At 39.7% G+C, this 15,422-nt stretch overlaps 1 protein-coding gene and 1 pseudogene across 2 annotated transcripts in view; one reads left to right on the plus strand and one right to left on the minus strand.

The window, feature by feature from the left end:
- Nucleotides 1-15,422, plus strand: part of AP2B1 (adaptor related protein complex 2 subunit beta 1) — a 129,130-nt gene that overhangs the window by 29,613 nt on the left and 84,095 nt on the right. For both annotated transcript variants that reach the window (XM_032319599.1, XM_032319600.1), the window contains exons 6-9: nt 11,168-11,358; nt 13,778-13,999; nt 14,507-14,627; nt 14,757-14,852. In XM_032319599.1, coding sequence (XP_032175490.1) covers nt 11,168-11,358; nt 13,778-13,999; nt 14,507-14,627; nt 14,757-14,852 — 630 coding nt within the window. The remainder of the gene's footprint in view (nt 1-11,167; nt 11,359-13,777; nt 14,000-14,506; nt 14,628-14,756; nt 14,853-15,422) is intronic.
- On the minus strand, nt 8,556-9,977 carry LOC116577001 (annotated as a pseudogene).

Genomic DNA, 15,422 nt, shown 5'->3' on the forward strand with positions numbered 1-15,422 from the left:
AATCCCAGGACCCTGGGATCACGACCTGAGCCGAAGGCAGAGGCTTTAGCCCACTGAGCCTCCCAGGTGCCCCGTGAATGCAAGGATTTTTATCAGTATAAATGATGTCATTGTGGGCTATGTTAAATTTTCTGTAAAAGATAGATCTAGAAACACATAGAAAAACATAATGACTGCATTTAATTTAATACTTTGTATGATTTCTCTTATCCCTAAATGTATATTAATAAGTGAGAGAGTCTTAAAGTAGAATTTCATACATAAGTGAAATTAGAAATGGATAATGCCCTTCATGCCAGAAGTCCATAAAGGAGTTCTAGAGCTGGTAGAATTTTAGGCATGTGTGAGAGTGTCAGTTTGTGGTAGGCACTTAATAACAGTAATGTGGGAGGTAATATATTCAGTCTGTCTGGGATTTCCCAAGTGAGTAATGTTATATTTGGGACTAAAAGAGGATCCACCATTAGTTTCTGCAGGGTTGGAGTAAATAGAATCCTTGAGGGCTGCTTTGATATAAAGCTGACTGCCCATCTCTTGAATTTCCCACTGGTTGATCTGAATTCTTTTCCTTCTCTGCTTACTGGAGAAGCAGAGTTTTTGTTTTCCTTTATAATAAACTCTGGAAATCTTTCTGTGATTTTCACTTCTTTTTAAAAATTCACTATTGGTTTTTATTTTACCAATTATTACCAACTTACAGTTTTTTTTTTTTTTAATCTCATTTGGGATGAATATTTCTAGATTTACAGAAAAGTTGCAAAGATAGCACAGAAAGTTCTCATATATTCTTCACTCAATGTCACTTAATGTTAACATCTTATATAACCATGGCACATTTGTCAAAAACTAAGAAATTAGCATGGGTACATTATTATTAACTAAAGTACAGATTTTGTTTGAATTTCACCTGTTTCAACACAAATGTCCTTTTGCTATTCTAGGATTCAGTCCAAAATAGCAAATTGCATTTAATTACTTCTTTTTATAAAGAGTTGACTCACACTGGTATGAAAAGTATCTCAAAAACAAAAAAGTGCTTTATAATTATAAAATGTTACTCCCCCCTGCCCAGTACTGTATAGCATAGTGGTTAAAACTCAAGCTCTGGAGCCAAAACACTTGGGTTTGTGTCCTGGTTCTGGCATTTCTTAGCTCCCTAAACTTCTTATTAAACTTATTAATAAATAATACTTCTATCATAGGATCTTTGTGAACATTGAAGGATAGAGGGTTTGCAAAGCACTTAATCATAAACTTGGTATAGAGGAAGCCCTTCATAAGTTAACTACCATTTATGGTCTATATTGTATAGTCATTGTGAAGTTGTATATTAATAATTTTAGAAAGGTTACTCTTTCAATTGCAAATTTATTTTAAAAAAAATTAATTTTCGGGGCACCTGGGTGGCTCAGCGTGTTAAAGCCTCTGCCTTCGGCTCAGGTCTTAATCCCAGGGTCCTGGGATTGAGCCCCTCATCAGGCTCTCTGCTCAGCAGGGAGCCTGCTTCCTCCCCTCTCTGCCTGCCTCTCTGTCTACTTGTGATCTCTGTCTGTCAAATGAGTAAATAAAATCTTTTTTTTTCTTTAAGATTTTATTTAGGGGGCGCCTGGGTGGCTCAGTGTGTTAAAGCCTCTGCCTTCGGCTCAGGTCATGATCCCAGGGTCCTGAGATTGAGCCCCACATCAGGCTCTCTGCTCAGCAGGGAGCCTGCCTCCTCCCTTCTCTGCCTGCCTCTCTGTCTACTTGTGATCTCTGTCTGTCAAATGAGTAAATAAAATCTTTTTTTTTCCTTAAAGATTTTATTTATTTATTTGACAGAGAGAGAAATCACAAGTAGGCGGAGAGTCAGGCAGAGAGAGAGAAGCAGGCTCCCGCTGAGCAAAGAGCCCGATGCAGGGCTCGATCCCAGGACACTGAGATCATGACCTGAGCCGAAGGCAGCGGCTTAATCCACTGAGCCACCCAGGGGCCCCTCTTTTTTTTTTTCTTTAAGATTTTATTTAGGGGGCGCCTGGGTGGCTCAGTGTGTTAAAGCCTCTGCCTTCGGCTCAGGTCTTGATCCCAGGGTCCTGGATTGAGCCCCACATCAGGCTCTCTGCTCAGCAGGGAGCCTGCTTCCTCCCCTCTCTGCCTGCCTCTCTGTCTACTTGTGATCTCTGTCTGTCAAATGAGTAAATAAAATCTTTTTTTTTTTTTAAGATTTTATTTATTTTTTTGACAGATGGAGATCACAACTAGGCAGAGAGGCAGGCAGAGAGAGCGGAAGGAAAACAGGCTCTTTGCCTGTTGTGTACTTGTAGACACCTACTTGTAGCATTTTGGTTTTGAGAATATTTGCATTTTATCAGACCGTATCTTAAGCCACTTGTTGAGTGCCTTTTGTGTACTTGTAGACACCTACTTGTAGCATTTTGGTTTTGAGAATATTTGCATTTTATCAGACCGTATCTTAAGCCACCTTAAGTAATGAATTTTACTGAGTCTTATTTGTAAATCTTGTTACCAGGTATGCAGACCTTCTTGTCATAATGAGCTGTGTTGACTCAACTTCCTTATTCCTGGGAAGGTGAGGGCAAATGATGGCACATTATAGAACGTAATGTAGTTGGCATATTATCTGCTGGCATTCTGGATGTGTGCTGGATTGAAGTAGGAGCTCTGTTTTACTTATTTGAGGGGAAGAAAATTAACTGGTACCACATAGTCATTGTGTCCTTAAGGAGCCGATAAAGACAGGAACATGCTTAGAACAAATAAACATTGCCCTGTGCTTTAACACCTCATTTGGGGCAGCTCTGTGAAATAGAAAGCGAAAATCGTATGTTGCTGAATTTTTTTTTTTTTAAGATTTTATTTATTTGTCAGAGAGAGAGAGAGAGAGCGCACAGGCAGACAGAGTGGCAGGCAGAGTCAGAGGGAGAAGCAGGCTCCCCGCCGAGCAAGGAGCCCGATGCGGGACTCGATCCCATGACACTGGGATCATGACCCGAACCGAAGGCAGCCGCTTAACCAACTGAGCCATCCAGGTGTCCCTATGTTGCTGATTTTTAAGAAGATAAAAATATATACCACCTGTATATTTTAGTATAATAGTTTCGGTCACTTATTCTGCTTTCACTTGATCTAATTAAGTCTTTAGGGTATCAATCCAAAGGATTGTAAATGGAAGGGGAAAAGAAGTAGAAATCTGTTCAGAGTATGTAACTTTGAAGGTCAGTGCTGGAAATGAACGTTCTTTAAGTAGTAATTTGTTAATCGGGGGAAGTCACTATTCTGGAAAGTGATCTCTGTCTTGGGTTCTGAGGGTATGGAAATGAAGGTGCAGAATGAAAGTCATTCAAAGGGACTGGTGCACGGGTGGGAGATTTCTCATAAAGGAGCTCCTGTCTGTGACACTCCAGTCCTTCTGTAGACCTACATTTCCCTTTTAGAGTTCTTTTTTTACGGGATCATTTTTAACCATATCCACAGCTCTAGCTTGCTCCTTTTTTAAAAAAGTGAGGTGAAATTTATGTCCTCTCAGTTGGTACATATCAGATAGGGGTAGCTTATAAATCAGATTTTATAGCTAGATAGTAAATTTTGCCTCTTTAAGTGCGGTCAGGAGGTAATTATCTCTGAAATATATATAAAGAAGATTACATTTTTCTCCTTGTATAAATCTGCATGTCACCTTGCCTGGAAATAATGTTTTGATTATATTATCCTCCCCCATCTCTTGATTTTTCTTTCCCTTTTCCCCCAGCTGAAGTTCACAGCTCAAGCCACTTGGCTCTTGGCATTTATGCTAGAGGCAGAATGATTAGTACTCGGAAACTGGAATCAGACTCAAACCTGGAGTTCATATTCAAGCACTATCCCTTTCTAGCTGTTCACTAAGCAAGTCACTAACTTCTCTAAACTGATTTATAAATTCATTTTTAAAGCCTGTTTCCTTGGGGTGACTGGGTGGCTCAGTAGGTTAAGCATCTGACTCTTGATTTTGGCTCAGGTCATGATCTCGGGATCCGGGGATTGAGTCCTATATTGGGCTCTGCACTCAGCAGGGAGTCTGCTTGAGATCCTCTCCTCTCTCTGCTTGTTCGAGCACGACTCTCTCAAATAAATAAATAAATAAACCTTAAAAAAAAAAAAAGAAACCTGTTTCCATAACTGTAATAGGTGGATTTTGATAGCAACTACCTCAGTTGCTGTTGGAGTTAATGGTGCATAGTAAGTGTTCAATATGTTTAAGCAGTTAACTGCCTTTTATCTCTTTGTACAGCCTTCTCTATGAGGTATAGTAGAAAGTAAATCACAAATTGCTTATGTTTTAAAAAAAAAACAAAACTAAGCAGACTCCAAGGGTCCATAAGGAACGATCACATTGAAGAGAAATTTGTAGTTAAAGCAGAGAAAGATTTGTCTAGTAGGGAATGTGATTTTATATGCATCTATATATGTATGCTTTTGTACCTAAGTATGTGCAGAGATGTTTGTGTCTAATATCTGTATAAAGTATACAGATTAGGTCTACAGTGGTGGGCTAGGGAGGAGGAATGTTTAGTTGCAGTCTCCCTAAGAGACACCATAATTGGGAGACAAGATGAATTAAAAAAAATTTTTTTTACGGTATATATGTTTTCCTTTGTAACCTAGATGCCAACTTTTTATACATCAACTCATTTATTAGTTAAGAAAACTAATTTTAGAAACCCTATTCATCAATTTTTAAGCAAAACTTCTTTAGAAACTTCTTTCTGGGGTTCCTGACTGGCTTAGTCGTTGTAACATGCTACACTGGATCTTAGGGTTGTGAGTTCGAGCCCCATGTAGGCTGTAGAGATTACTCAAAAATAAAATGTAAAGAAAAAAAAGACTCTCTTTATTGAGAACTGTAGGGTTTTTTTGAGATTATAGTTAAAAGGCTCTTGTTCTCTTTTTGGCAGTTTTTTATCCTAAGAGAAATGCCAGTTTTCTAGGGGAGAAATGTTATGCATGTGAGTCTTTGTTCAAATTCAGAGTGATGGTTCAAGTGAAAGAAACACAACCTTTTTTAGTACACGGGTATATCAAGGCAGTTACTGAAGGGGTTAGATTTGTCCTTTGTGATGTTGAATTACTGACTGGAGTAATCTTTCTGGAAAGAAGAAGTAAATTTTAAGTTTCAGTCTATTATTTTTAAAGTTTATTTTTAGAAATAGATAATGTATTGCTATGTACAGAATACAAAATTCCAAAGAAACAGAGCATAAATGTTGACGGGTGAGCTGTCCTGTATATCCTAACCACCCAGTTGCTGTCTTGAAGTGTCTTTTTTCTCTGTCTACTTTACATTTGGTGTGACTAGCTTATTTTAAGTTTCCATTAGGGTGAGACCAGGAGAACACTAAGCAATCCCTACAGGCTCACCTTCATATTTCTGAAATCATAACAGCCGGTGAGCATTAGGAGATGAAAGTGGATAGGTAGAACAGAGGGAACTTGAAGTTTTAGAGGAACAGAATTTTGTTATTGGGGATGCATTTTTCTCTGGTTGGCCATTGGCTCAGGAACTGTTTGGCAGTAATCTCTCTTCTCAGTGCCGGCTTTTCTAAACATAATCCTATAATCTGGTCTCTCTGGATCTTTTAATTAGATTTACTTTTCTCTATTTCTTTTTTTGTTTTAATGTGATAATGAGTGGAAATTGCCTATTTTGCCACCAGAACATATACTTCATTAGCCACATTATACACTTGGTTTAATTTCTAATTGCCTATAATAATGACAGAGGAATTCTAATTGTTCATTCTGTTCAGCATCCTTCTGTTCTCTTTCCTCCACATTGCCTTTTTAAATTCCCTCAGTTCTGACCTTTTCTTTTTCTACATTTCCTATTAACAGACTTTATATTTAACATGTAATCTTTTTTTAACATCGAAATGATTTAACTGGCAGAAATGGTAAGCTGTGGTAGGACACTTTATTCTTGGACAACCAGTAACTAATATTGGGCATATGTTGGCAGTAATAGTTGAAAACAGGCATTTGGTCTTCTGATATGACATTTTGATCCTTTATCCATAATCAGGCCTATCAAGTATGTAGTACATGGGAAATGTCTTTTCCCTGCATGTAAAGCACCTGAGATGATGGAGGGGATTAGTATTTCACTCTTTATGCCTTTTGTTTGTCACTGAATCCATGCTTGATGATAGCAAACAAAAATGAAGTCAGAAAAGAGCTTTATACGTGTTACCATATGGTAGGTAGACTAGATAATTCTTCCTGATTTTTCTTTTTTTTTTTTTTTAAAGATTTTATTTATTTATTTATTTGACAGAGAGAGAGAGAGATCACAAGTAGACAGAGAGAGAGGGGGAAGCAGGCTTCCCACTGAGCAGAGAGCCCAATGTGGGGCTGGATCCCAGGACGCTGCGACCATGACCTGAGCAGAAGACAGAGGCTTAACCCACTGAGCCACCCAGGCACCCCTCTTTCTGATTTTTCTTAATAACAGTAAAATCATATCATAGTATAATCGTACTTACGAAGGAGCCCTTGATTTTTCGTCTTGGAATTTTATGGTCACTAAGTTGTAGCTGAAGATGATTCAGTTTGTACCATCGTACTTTTTTTTTTTTTAAGATTTATTAATTGATTAGAGAGAGAGCATGTGCATGTGAGCGGAAAGAGGGGCAGAGGAAGAGGGAGAGAGAGAATTCCAGACTCTGCGTGGAGGGAGGAACCTGACTCAGGGCTTGATCCCACTTGAACAGAGATCATGACCCTGAGATCATGACCTGAGCTGAAACCAGGAGTTGGTCACTTAATTGACTGAGTTACCCAGGCACTCCGTGACATATACCTTTTATGCCATAAGTGCATTATATGATTAAAAAATCATATTCTCTAGACATTTATCTTTTGGGATAATCTGCAGACTACTCAGATAAACTGACTACTGAAATCAGTAGTTGAATTGTGGCTGTTATGTTTCTTCACTTGTTGGCAAAAGGATAATTACACAACTCTTAGTTTCTCAAGCTTTTAGGAAGGCACTTTAGTAAAAACCAAGAATGAGTTGATGTTTTTGAGAACATTTTAATGTGTGTAATTACTGAAGATTCTATCTCTTATCACATCTCATTGATAGTTAACATTACCTTGCTAGTCTTTAGTAACATCTGGGAGCTTCACTGCAAAATACGGTTTTCAGGGTGCCTGACTGGCTCAGTCCGTAGAGCATGTGATTCTTGTTCTTGGGGTGGAGTTCGAGTCCCACATTGGGCATAGAGAGTACTTTAAAAAAATATGGCTTTAAATTCAATTGTATAGACCATAGTATAGTTTTGTGTGTGTGTGTGTGTGTGTGTGTGTGTGTTTTGGGTGTTCTTGCAATTTTTAAATTAAGCATCATTGATTGTAAATGTATTAGTTATATCAGAAATGCTCTATGATTTTCATAAAGAGTGTTCACTTTTTTTCTTGTAACTAAAGTCAATTGCCAGATCTTTAAGTCAGGATGCAATTGTACTACTTTTTTTTTTTTTTTTTTTTGACTGAGTACTAATACATGTGAGCAGGGTTAAGGATGGGAGAGAGGGGAGAGAGACTCTTAAGCAGGCTTCATGCTCCGTGTGGTGTGCTACACAAAGCTTGATCTCACATCCCTGAGATCATGCCTTGAGCTGAAATCAAGAATCAGTTGCTTAACTGACTGAGCCACCCAGTCAGTTTACTTTCTTAATAGTTGGTAGCAGTTTTTCATATATTATACTGCCTGAAAGGTTATATTTGCGGTATTTCATTGATTCTGAGATGGCATTGGTTATAAGATGCCTTATTATTTTCTGTATTACTTGGAAAGAAATGTGCTTCTTATTAAACTGACATACTTTTTTTTTTTTAAGATTTATTTATTTGAGAGAGTGTACATATGAGCATGAGGTGGGGGAGGGGCTGAGGGAGAGGGAAAAAGAGTCTTAAGCAGACTCTGCTCTGAGTGTGGAGTCCCACATGGACTCAGTCTCATGACCCTGAGATCACCACCTGAGACAAAAACTAAGAGTTGGGTGCTTAACTGGCTGAACCATCCAGGCACCCCCAACTGACAATGCCTTTGATTATAAGATGCATCTCAGTTTCAGAGATGTTAATGTGAAAAACTGTGCAACTTAGTCTTGGTGAGTTAGGTAATAGTACCACCTAAAATTTGCCTAAGGCTTTATAGAAAGCACTTATACATGTGTCATCTGATCTGATCCTTAAACTACAACTAATCTGTGAGGTGGATTAAATTGTCTCCAGGTTTCAGATGAGGAACATCTCCCAGGATGTCAAGATTTCAAAGCTCACATTTTCTTACTGTGAGACTCATGACATGATTGACAGTATCACCCCCCGCAAAAGAAGCATACCCATTTAGTCCTAAAATTTGCAGTCCTTTCCCTGCCTGATGTACATGTTTAAACTTCATTTATCTTAAAACTGTTCATATGTCTTGATTCTAAAGATAAAAACTATAAAATTATTTATTAATTTAAAATGATTAAATTTTTTTTTTTTTTTAGGGACTAACACACCCTTTTAATATGTTTTTAAATATTTTTAAGGTTTAAAAAGTGTTTAAAGTTTGTAGTTCCTAGTAGGAAAACATTATCTGAATGAATACCCTAATGGCAAACCATTGTAGAATGTTTCAGTTGCATGGGGAGCAGACGGGTAGGGATTCTCTTCACAGCACCTCAGCTTTCTTCATGAGAAGGTCGGAGGTGCACTGGTTTGTATTATTGCGACATCCATTAGGTGATCGAAGTTGCTTTTCCTTCAGCAAGGGCTTTATTTGTCAGAAGGGCATTATGCTTGACCTCCAAATTTGGCTGACAATTTACTGATGAGATTCATAACCTTTGGGTTGCTCTGATATTTTGACATATTCGCTGGGTTCTGGGCCACATCCTGGAAGGCCACCATAACTTCTGGATCCTGCATGGCTGCAAGAACTTCCGGATCACTAAGAATTTCATTGAGCCCAGGCATTCCTGCCATTCCAGGCATCCCCCCTGCCATTCTAGGCATTCCTCCAGGAAAATTACCAGGTCCCCCCAGGAAAGCCACCTGGGAAAGAGCCATACTGAGCTCCTGATTGTCGTCTGGCTTCTTCCTCCCTCTGGGCTCTCTCCTGTTCTTCCCGAGCCTTCTTAACCCTTTCTATTCTTTCTTTGATCTCTCGCTCTTCACGTTTTCGCTCGTATTTTCTCCGATGTTCAGCAATTTTCTGGGCCCTCGGTTGAACTTCTTTCAGCATCGCACTAGCATCTTCATCATAATCCAGTTTGCAGGCAAGGGCAAGATCATGTGCTGCTTCTTCCCAATGGCCCAGAAGTCTATGTGCTTTCCCGCGCCACTTATAAGGCTGAGCTGAATCAGGATTTATTTCAATAGCTCTGTCACAGTCTCGAATGGCAGCATTTGGCTTCTGTAATTTGATGAAGACACTGGCTCTCTTGGCATATAGAATGGCCAAGCGAGGATTTAGTTTGATGGCATCTGTGAACAAGTCAATGGCTTTCTGTAGTTCACCATCATTTAGGGCATCAATGGCAGCCACTTTTTTATCATTTGCCTGATCCATCATTTCCTCGGTTATCTCTGCATTTTCATCTCCCATTTCTTGAGGGGCATCGGTATCTGGTTCAATCACACCTTCATTGTCAATTTCTAGATCACTCTCCTCACTTGATGGTTCATCTGTCTTTATGTTTTCCTCCACCTTCTTACTATCTGGTTTTTCTTCCTTGATACTGTCTTCTGATTTAGTTTTATGAGTGGCAGGTGGTATTTTACCCCCCATGCTCTCCACCCACTCCCGCAGGAAACGCATTTCCTCGGTGTGCAGAACGCTCGGATCCTGCTTACACATTTTCACGAAAGCCCGAAGCTCGCTCACTTTGCGGGGGTCCATGGTCCAGAGGCAGTGGCAGGCGGCAGGCGGCAGGCGCGGCTGGGGTTGCGACCCGATTCCAGGCGCGGGTACTAGCTCAGCGTGATCGTGTAGAAGGGGCTAAAATGATTAAATTTTAATAATTTTAGAAGACATTGGCTGAAGGAGTGGAGAAAGGAGTTGGGCAAAATTGGAGGGGGGGATGAACCATGAGAGACTCTGGACCCTGAGAAACAAACTGAGGGTTTGGGAGAGGAGGGGGTTGCGGGGGGTGGGAAGGCCTAGTGGTGGGTATTATGGAGGCCACGTATTGCATGGAGTACTGGGTGTGGTGCATAAAAAATGAATCTTGGAACACTGAAAAAATAAAATTTTAAAAAATATAAATAAATAAATTAATTAAAAATCCCTAATCTAATCTGGACAGGGATTAGCCAGTTTGTGGGATGACTTTATGGAACCATATAGAAGTGTATATATCTCCAAAATAAATTTTTTCCTCTTATGAGAAACAAAACAAAACAAAACACTGCAACCATAGCTAAAGCTTCATACATGCTCTCTTGCTCATTCCTTTTTCTGTAGGGGTCACGACATTTGTGAAGTTGATGTATATCATCCCCATGCATGTTTTCTACTGTTTACAAATGCATGTATATGTGAATGAAGTAGATATTACTGTTTGGGTATTTAAAAATACATAGGAATAGGGATGTCTGGGTGGCTCAGTGGGTTAAGCCTCTGCCTTCAACTCAGGTCATGGTCTGAGGGTCCTGGGATCAAGCCCCATATGGGGCTCTCTGCTCAGTGGGGAACCTGTTTCCCTTCCTCTCTTTCTCTGCCTGTTGCTCTACCTACTGTGATCTCTGTCAAATTAATAAATAAAATCTTTTTAAAAATAAAAATACATAGGAATAAATTTGTTTTGCTTTGAAAAAATTAATTTAAAATATTAAAATTATTGATTAAAATTACTAATTTATTATTAAAATATTAATGTCTTAATAGCAAATTATGTGTGACTATCTGCAAATAAATGAATTGTTTTAATTCTGGGCTCCTGACCACCAGGAAGCTATATATGCCATCATTGGTGGTTTAATACCTGTTTTGAAAGCAGTTTATGTTTCTAGCTGACTAGGTGAAATGTTCAGGAATAGTTATGAGTTGAGATCAATGAAGTGATCCAAAGAAGATAGAGTATTTGTTTATATTTGTGCTGTTCTTGGTAAATCAAGGTCATGTCTCTTTCTTTCCCAGGTGGTGGCTAATGCTGTAGCAGCATTATCTGAAATCAGTGAATCTCACCCAAACAGCAACCTACTCGATCTGAACCCACAGAACATTAACAAGCTGCTGACAGCCCTGAATGAATGCACTGAATGGGGCCAGATTTTCATCTTGGACTGCCTATCTAATTATAACCCTAAAGATGACCGGGAGGCTCAGAGGTCAGTTCTGTTTTCCTAGAGAGTATTTGGGAGACTTGCCTGTTTGAGTAAGTTCTACTGTCTGTATTAGAATAAGGGTGTCTTATGTTGGCAAAGATCAGTGGCTTTGGGGTAGATATTGCTATCCCTGTGGTATTTTCTCACTGGATTTAGGAACATTTTAGGTGGCGGAGTAAACCATGCAAAAATAGCTCTTCCTAAAAGATGTGTGTTTTTCGTTTCTTGTTTGAATACTGCAGTTACCTTCTGCTAAAGTCTCCCTCATCATGGTCCCACATCTCCAATACAGCAGTTTCTGGCCATTTGGCACACAAGGGTTTTTGAGTGTCTCATCTTGGCGACAAACTTTTCATCCTGTTAGCTACATAGTAAGTGGCTTGATACTAGTTACTGAGCTGAACTATAGCTATAACTCAGTAGTGGAGATGTATTGAAGCCTGCAAAGTATACGGTGTCTTTCATTAGATACAGAAATCATGTCATTCTGAATTTGAAAAAGATTTTGGAAGGTGCACCTGGGTTGATCTGCTCAACCCTAATAAATTTTCTTTTTTTTTTTTTTTTAAAGATTTTATTTATTTATTTGACAGAGAGAGATCACAAGTAGGCAGAGAGGCAGGCAGAGAGAGAGAGAGAGGCGGGGGGAAGCAGGTTCCCTGCTGAGCAGAGAGCCCGATGCGGGACTCGATCCCAGGACCCTGAGATCATGACCTGAGCCGAAGGCAGCGGCTTAACCCACTGAGCCACCCAGGCGCCCCATAAATTTTCTTTGACCATCACAAGTTGACTATTAAATTTCATATGCACCTAAACACATTTTAGTTTACGGAGTTAGACTTACCACCAATTTTTATTGAGTGTTCTATGTATATAGGCACTGTAGTAGATAAAGTACTTCAGAAGAAATGTTGGCTCTTCATTAAAGTTGACATATTTTAATTATGGTAGATAAGAACCTTCTTTGCCTGGCTGAAGCTCAAGGTACCATAACATAAGTTCTCTTCACTTGGCTGGGAAATTGTTCCCTCTGGACCTAAGTAAAGCTCACCCTGATCCTTTCTTTCCATTATCAAAAGTACAAGTATCTTTAAAAAAAAGTACAGTATCTTATGGAAAGGACTTTATATAGAATTTTTTTTTTTTTTTGGTCATTGACATCTCCCACTATTCGTGCATTCACTTAGCAAGTATTTATTGAGTCTGTGCTGCATGCCAGGCATTGTTCTAGGCCCTGAGGATACTGTCGACAGAATCGCAGCCCTCGTGGAACACTCATTCTGAGGGATGGGGCAGAGGTATATATAATACAGTGTATAACATGTCAGATGATGATAAGCACTGAACGGGAAGATAAAGTAGGGAGGAGGTCTAAGCAATACTAGACATTTGGGGATAAAGAGTTGTATTTTGTAAAAGGCTGGGGAAGGCCTTGCTGAGAAGGTGGCATTTGGAAAAAGACCTGAGGGAGGTCAGGGAGTCAGCCAATTAGATACTGGAGGAAGGGAGAGAAACCCCGCTTACTTATCTTGAATCCTCAGCTGAATAATTACCTAGCCTCTTATGTTGCCCAAGAGCTATCAAAATTAGATTAATTTCTGAAGAACCCTCAAAAGATAATTACATACTCAAGATTTAGTGAAGCCTTTAAGTTTACATAGCAGGGGTTAGGAGAATGGGGGAGGGTTTTGGGAGAATATTGCAGTGGTGTTCTGTTACTTAAAAACTCTTTGAGAGGGGCACCTGGGTGGCTCAGTAGGTTAAAGCCTCTGCCTTTGGCTTAGGTCATGATCTCAGGGTCCTGGGATCGAGCCCCGCTTCGGGCTCTCTGCTCAGCAGGGAGCCTGCTTCCCCCCTCTCTCTGCCTGCCTCTCTGCCTGCCTCTCTGCCTACTTGTGATCTCTGTCAAATAAATAAATAAAATCTTAAAAAAAAAAATTGAGAGATTTCCTTATGATCGTGAAGACAAGGGGTTGTGTGCTTTTCCTGTTCAACTCACTTCCTCCAGCATCTTATGAAGCCTTTAGTCCCAGTTGGTATCTCTCACTATGAAGTATCTCTTAAAACTTAACTTGGCATCCTATAGGTTGAAGAGAAATGGATTGTGAGGCAAGCCCTTATGTGATATGGGGAAACGGAGAAGACTGTAAAACAGGAGGGTAAATGGTGTGAGCCTCAAGTGTTTGGGGTACTGCCTAGTTTCCTTGGCTGGTTTCCTAAAGTCTTCTGACGTCCCTACTCTGTCTGCAGTTTGCACGCAGTGTAGGATCCCAGTTTTGTTTACACATGGAGCTTTGACTTTTGCAACCGATTCTCTACTTTCTTGATACTTGGGCGATGGGACTCTGACCCAATACACAATGGGCTGGATTGAGCAAAGAAATCATAATTCAAGATGTTAATTTTTCTTTTCTGCCCTCAGCATCTGTGAGCGTGTAACTCCCCGGCTGTCTCATGCCAACTCAGCAGTGGTGCTTTCAGCGGTAAAAGTCCTAATGAAGTTTCTAGAGTTGTTACCCAAGGACTCTGACTACTACAATATGCTGCTGAAGAAGTTGGCCCCTCCACTTGTCACTTTGCTGTCTGGGGAGCCAGAGGTGCAGTACGTCGCCCTGAGGAATATCAATCTAATTGTCCAGAAAAGGTTGGGAAACAGTGAATTGGTGGTTAAAGTGTTTGCGATTTTGAGTTAAGCTTGATAATACCAGTATTACAAAGGCCAGTGTTAAGTTCTTTTTAATATATGGAAATGAAAATGTCGGATGGCAGAGCAGCTTGCCCCGATCAGGAGGCTAACAGTTGCTTTTGGAGTGTTCCTGTGATAAACACTTGGTGTTGCTCTACTGTTCTGGTTTGTTTTCTGCTGGGTGGGCCTCCTAGGAGTGTACCAGCTAGTGCCTGCTTCATACGGCTTAGGCCATCGTTTCGAGCCGGATGGTTGTTCTTCCAGCACTTCTTAGCAAAACGTACTCTAGCCCTTAAAAATGGTCTGCCCAATGGGAAACTGGTTAGAGGGGTATAAAGGAAGTTTGTGAGGTTTGGTGGTTAGGGTGGAGGGGCTGGAGCACAGATTAGCTATTCATACAGACTTAGGAGGATGTATCAATATATGTCTCACCTTCCTTATCAAATGTATTTCTGTGTACCACAGGCCTGAAATCTTGAAGCAGGAAATCAAAGTCTTCTTTGTGAAGTACAATGATCCCATCTATGTTAAACTAGAGAAATTGGACATCATGATACGTTTAGCATCCCAAGCCAACATTGCTCAGGTCAGACTTCAAGGAGATTCAGGTCTATAAATCACTTAGATCTTAAGGTCTGGCCTTCAGAAGCAGCTCGGCCATGAAATCAGTGTTCCAGAATCCTTAGTGATTGTCCATTTTCTGGATTTTTAACAGGTTCTGGCAGAGTTAAAGGAATATGCCACAGAAGTGGATGTTGACTTTGTTCGCAAGGCTGTGCGGGCCATCGGGCGGTGCGCCATCAAAGTGGAGGCAAGTGTCTGTTGGTTGTTGTGATGACATCACAGGATTCAGAGTGAATCCTCGATCCTTTTTTTAAAATGCATTTTTAAAAATGTATTAAGATAATAAAGCACATAGTTAAAATTCCTAGAGGGAGTCATTTTTAACTCCTTGTTTCAGTTACTCTGCTGTTTCCGTATTTCTAAATAATATGGTATTTATTGATTTCTCAATAATAGATATTATCTATTGATTTTTGTGCTGTGAGTTAAATAACAGTTCGTGGATCCCACCTTTGTGCTTGAACCCTCCTATTCTCCAATAGTTCTATCATGAGGTTTTTTTTGTTCCTGTATTATCTTTGTAAATTGAGATAATATGCCTTCATTTATTGTTCTGTCAACTAAAGGCTTGCAAAACTTTCTGTGTTTTGCTTTGCATGTTAGGCAAACTTTGCATGTTGTGGCCAAATTTGTAGAGTTGGTATAATACAGATTATTATATTTTCTTTCTTAGAGTCTTTTGTTTTGTTCTGGAGTTTATATAATGGCCTTTTTCCCCCCTTGCATTGTGTGTTTTCATAGCATCTCTGTCTTCTTC

Source organism: Mustela erminea, chromosome 18, assembly GCF_009829155.1.
Source record: "Mustela erminea isolate mMusErm1 chromosome 18, mMusErm1.Pri, whole genome shotgun sequence".
Lineage (NCBI taxonomy): Eukaryota > Metazoa > Chordata > Mammalia > Carnivora > Mustelidae > Mustela > Mustela erminea.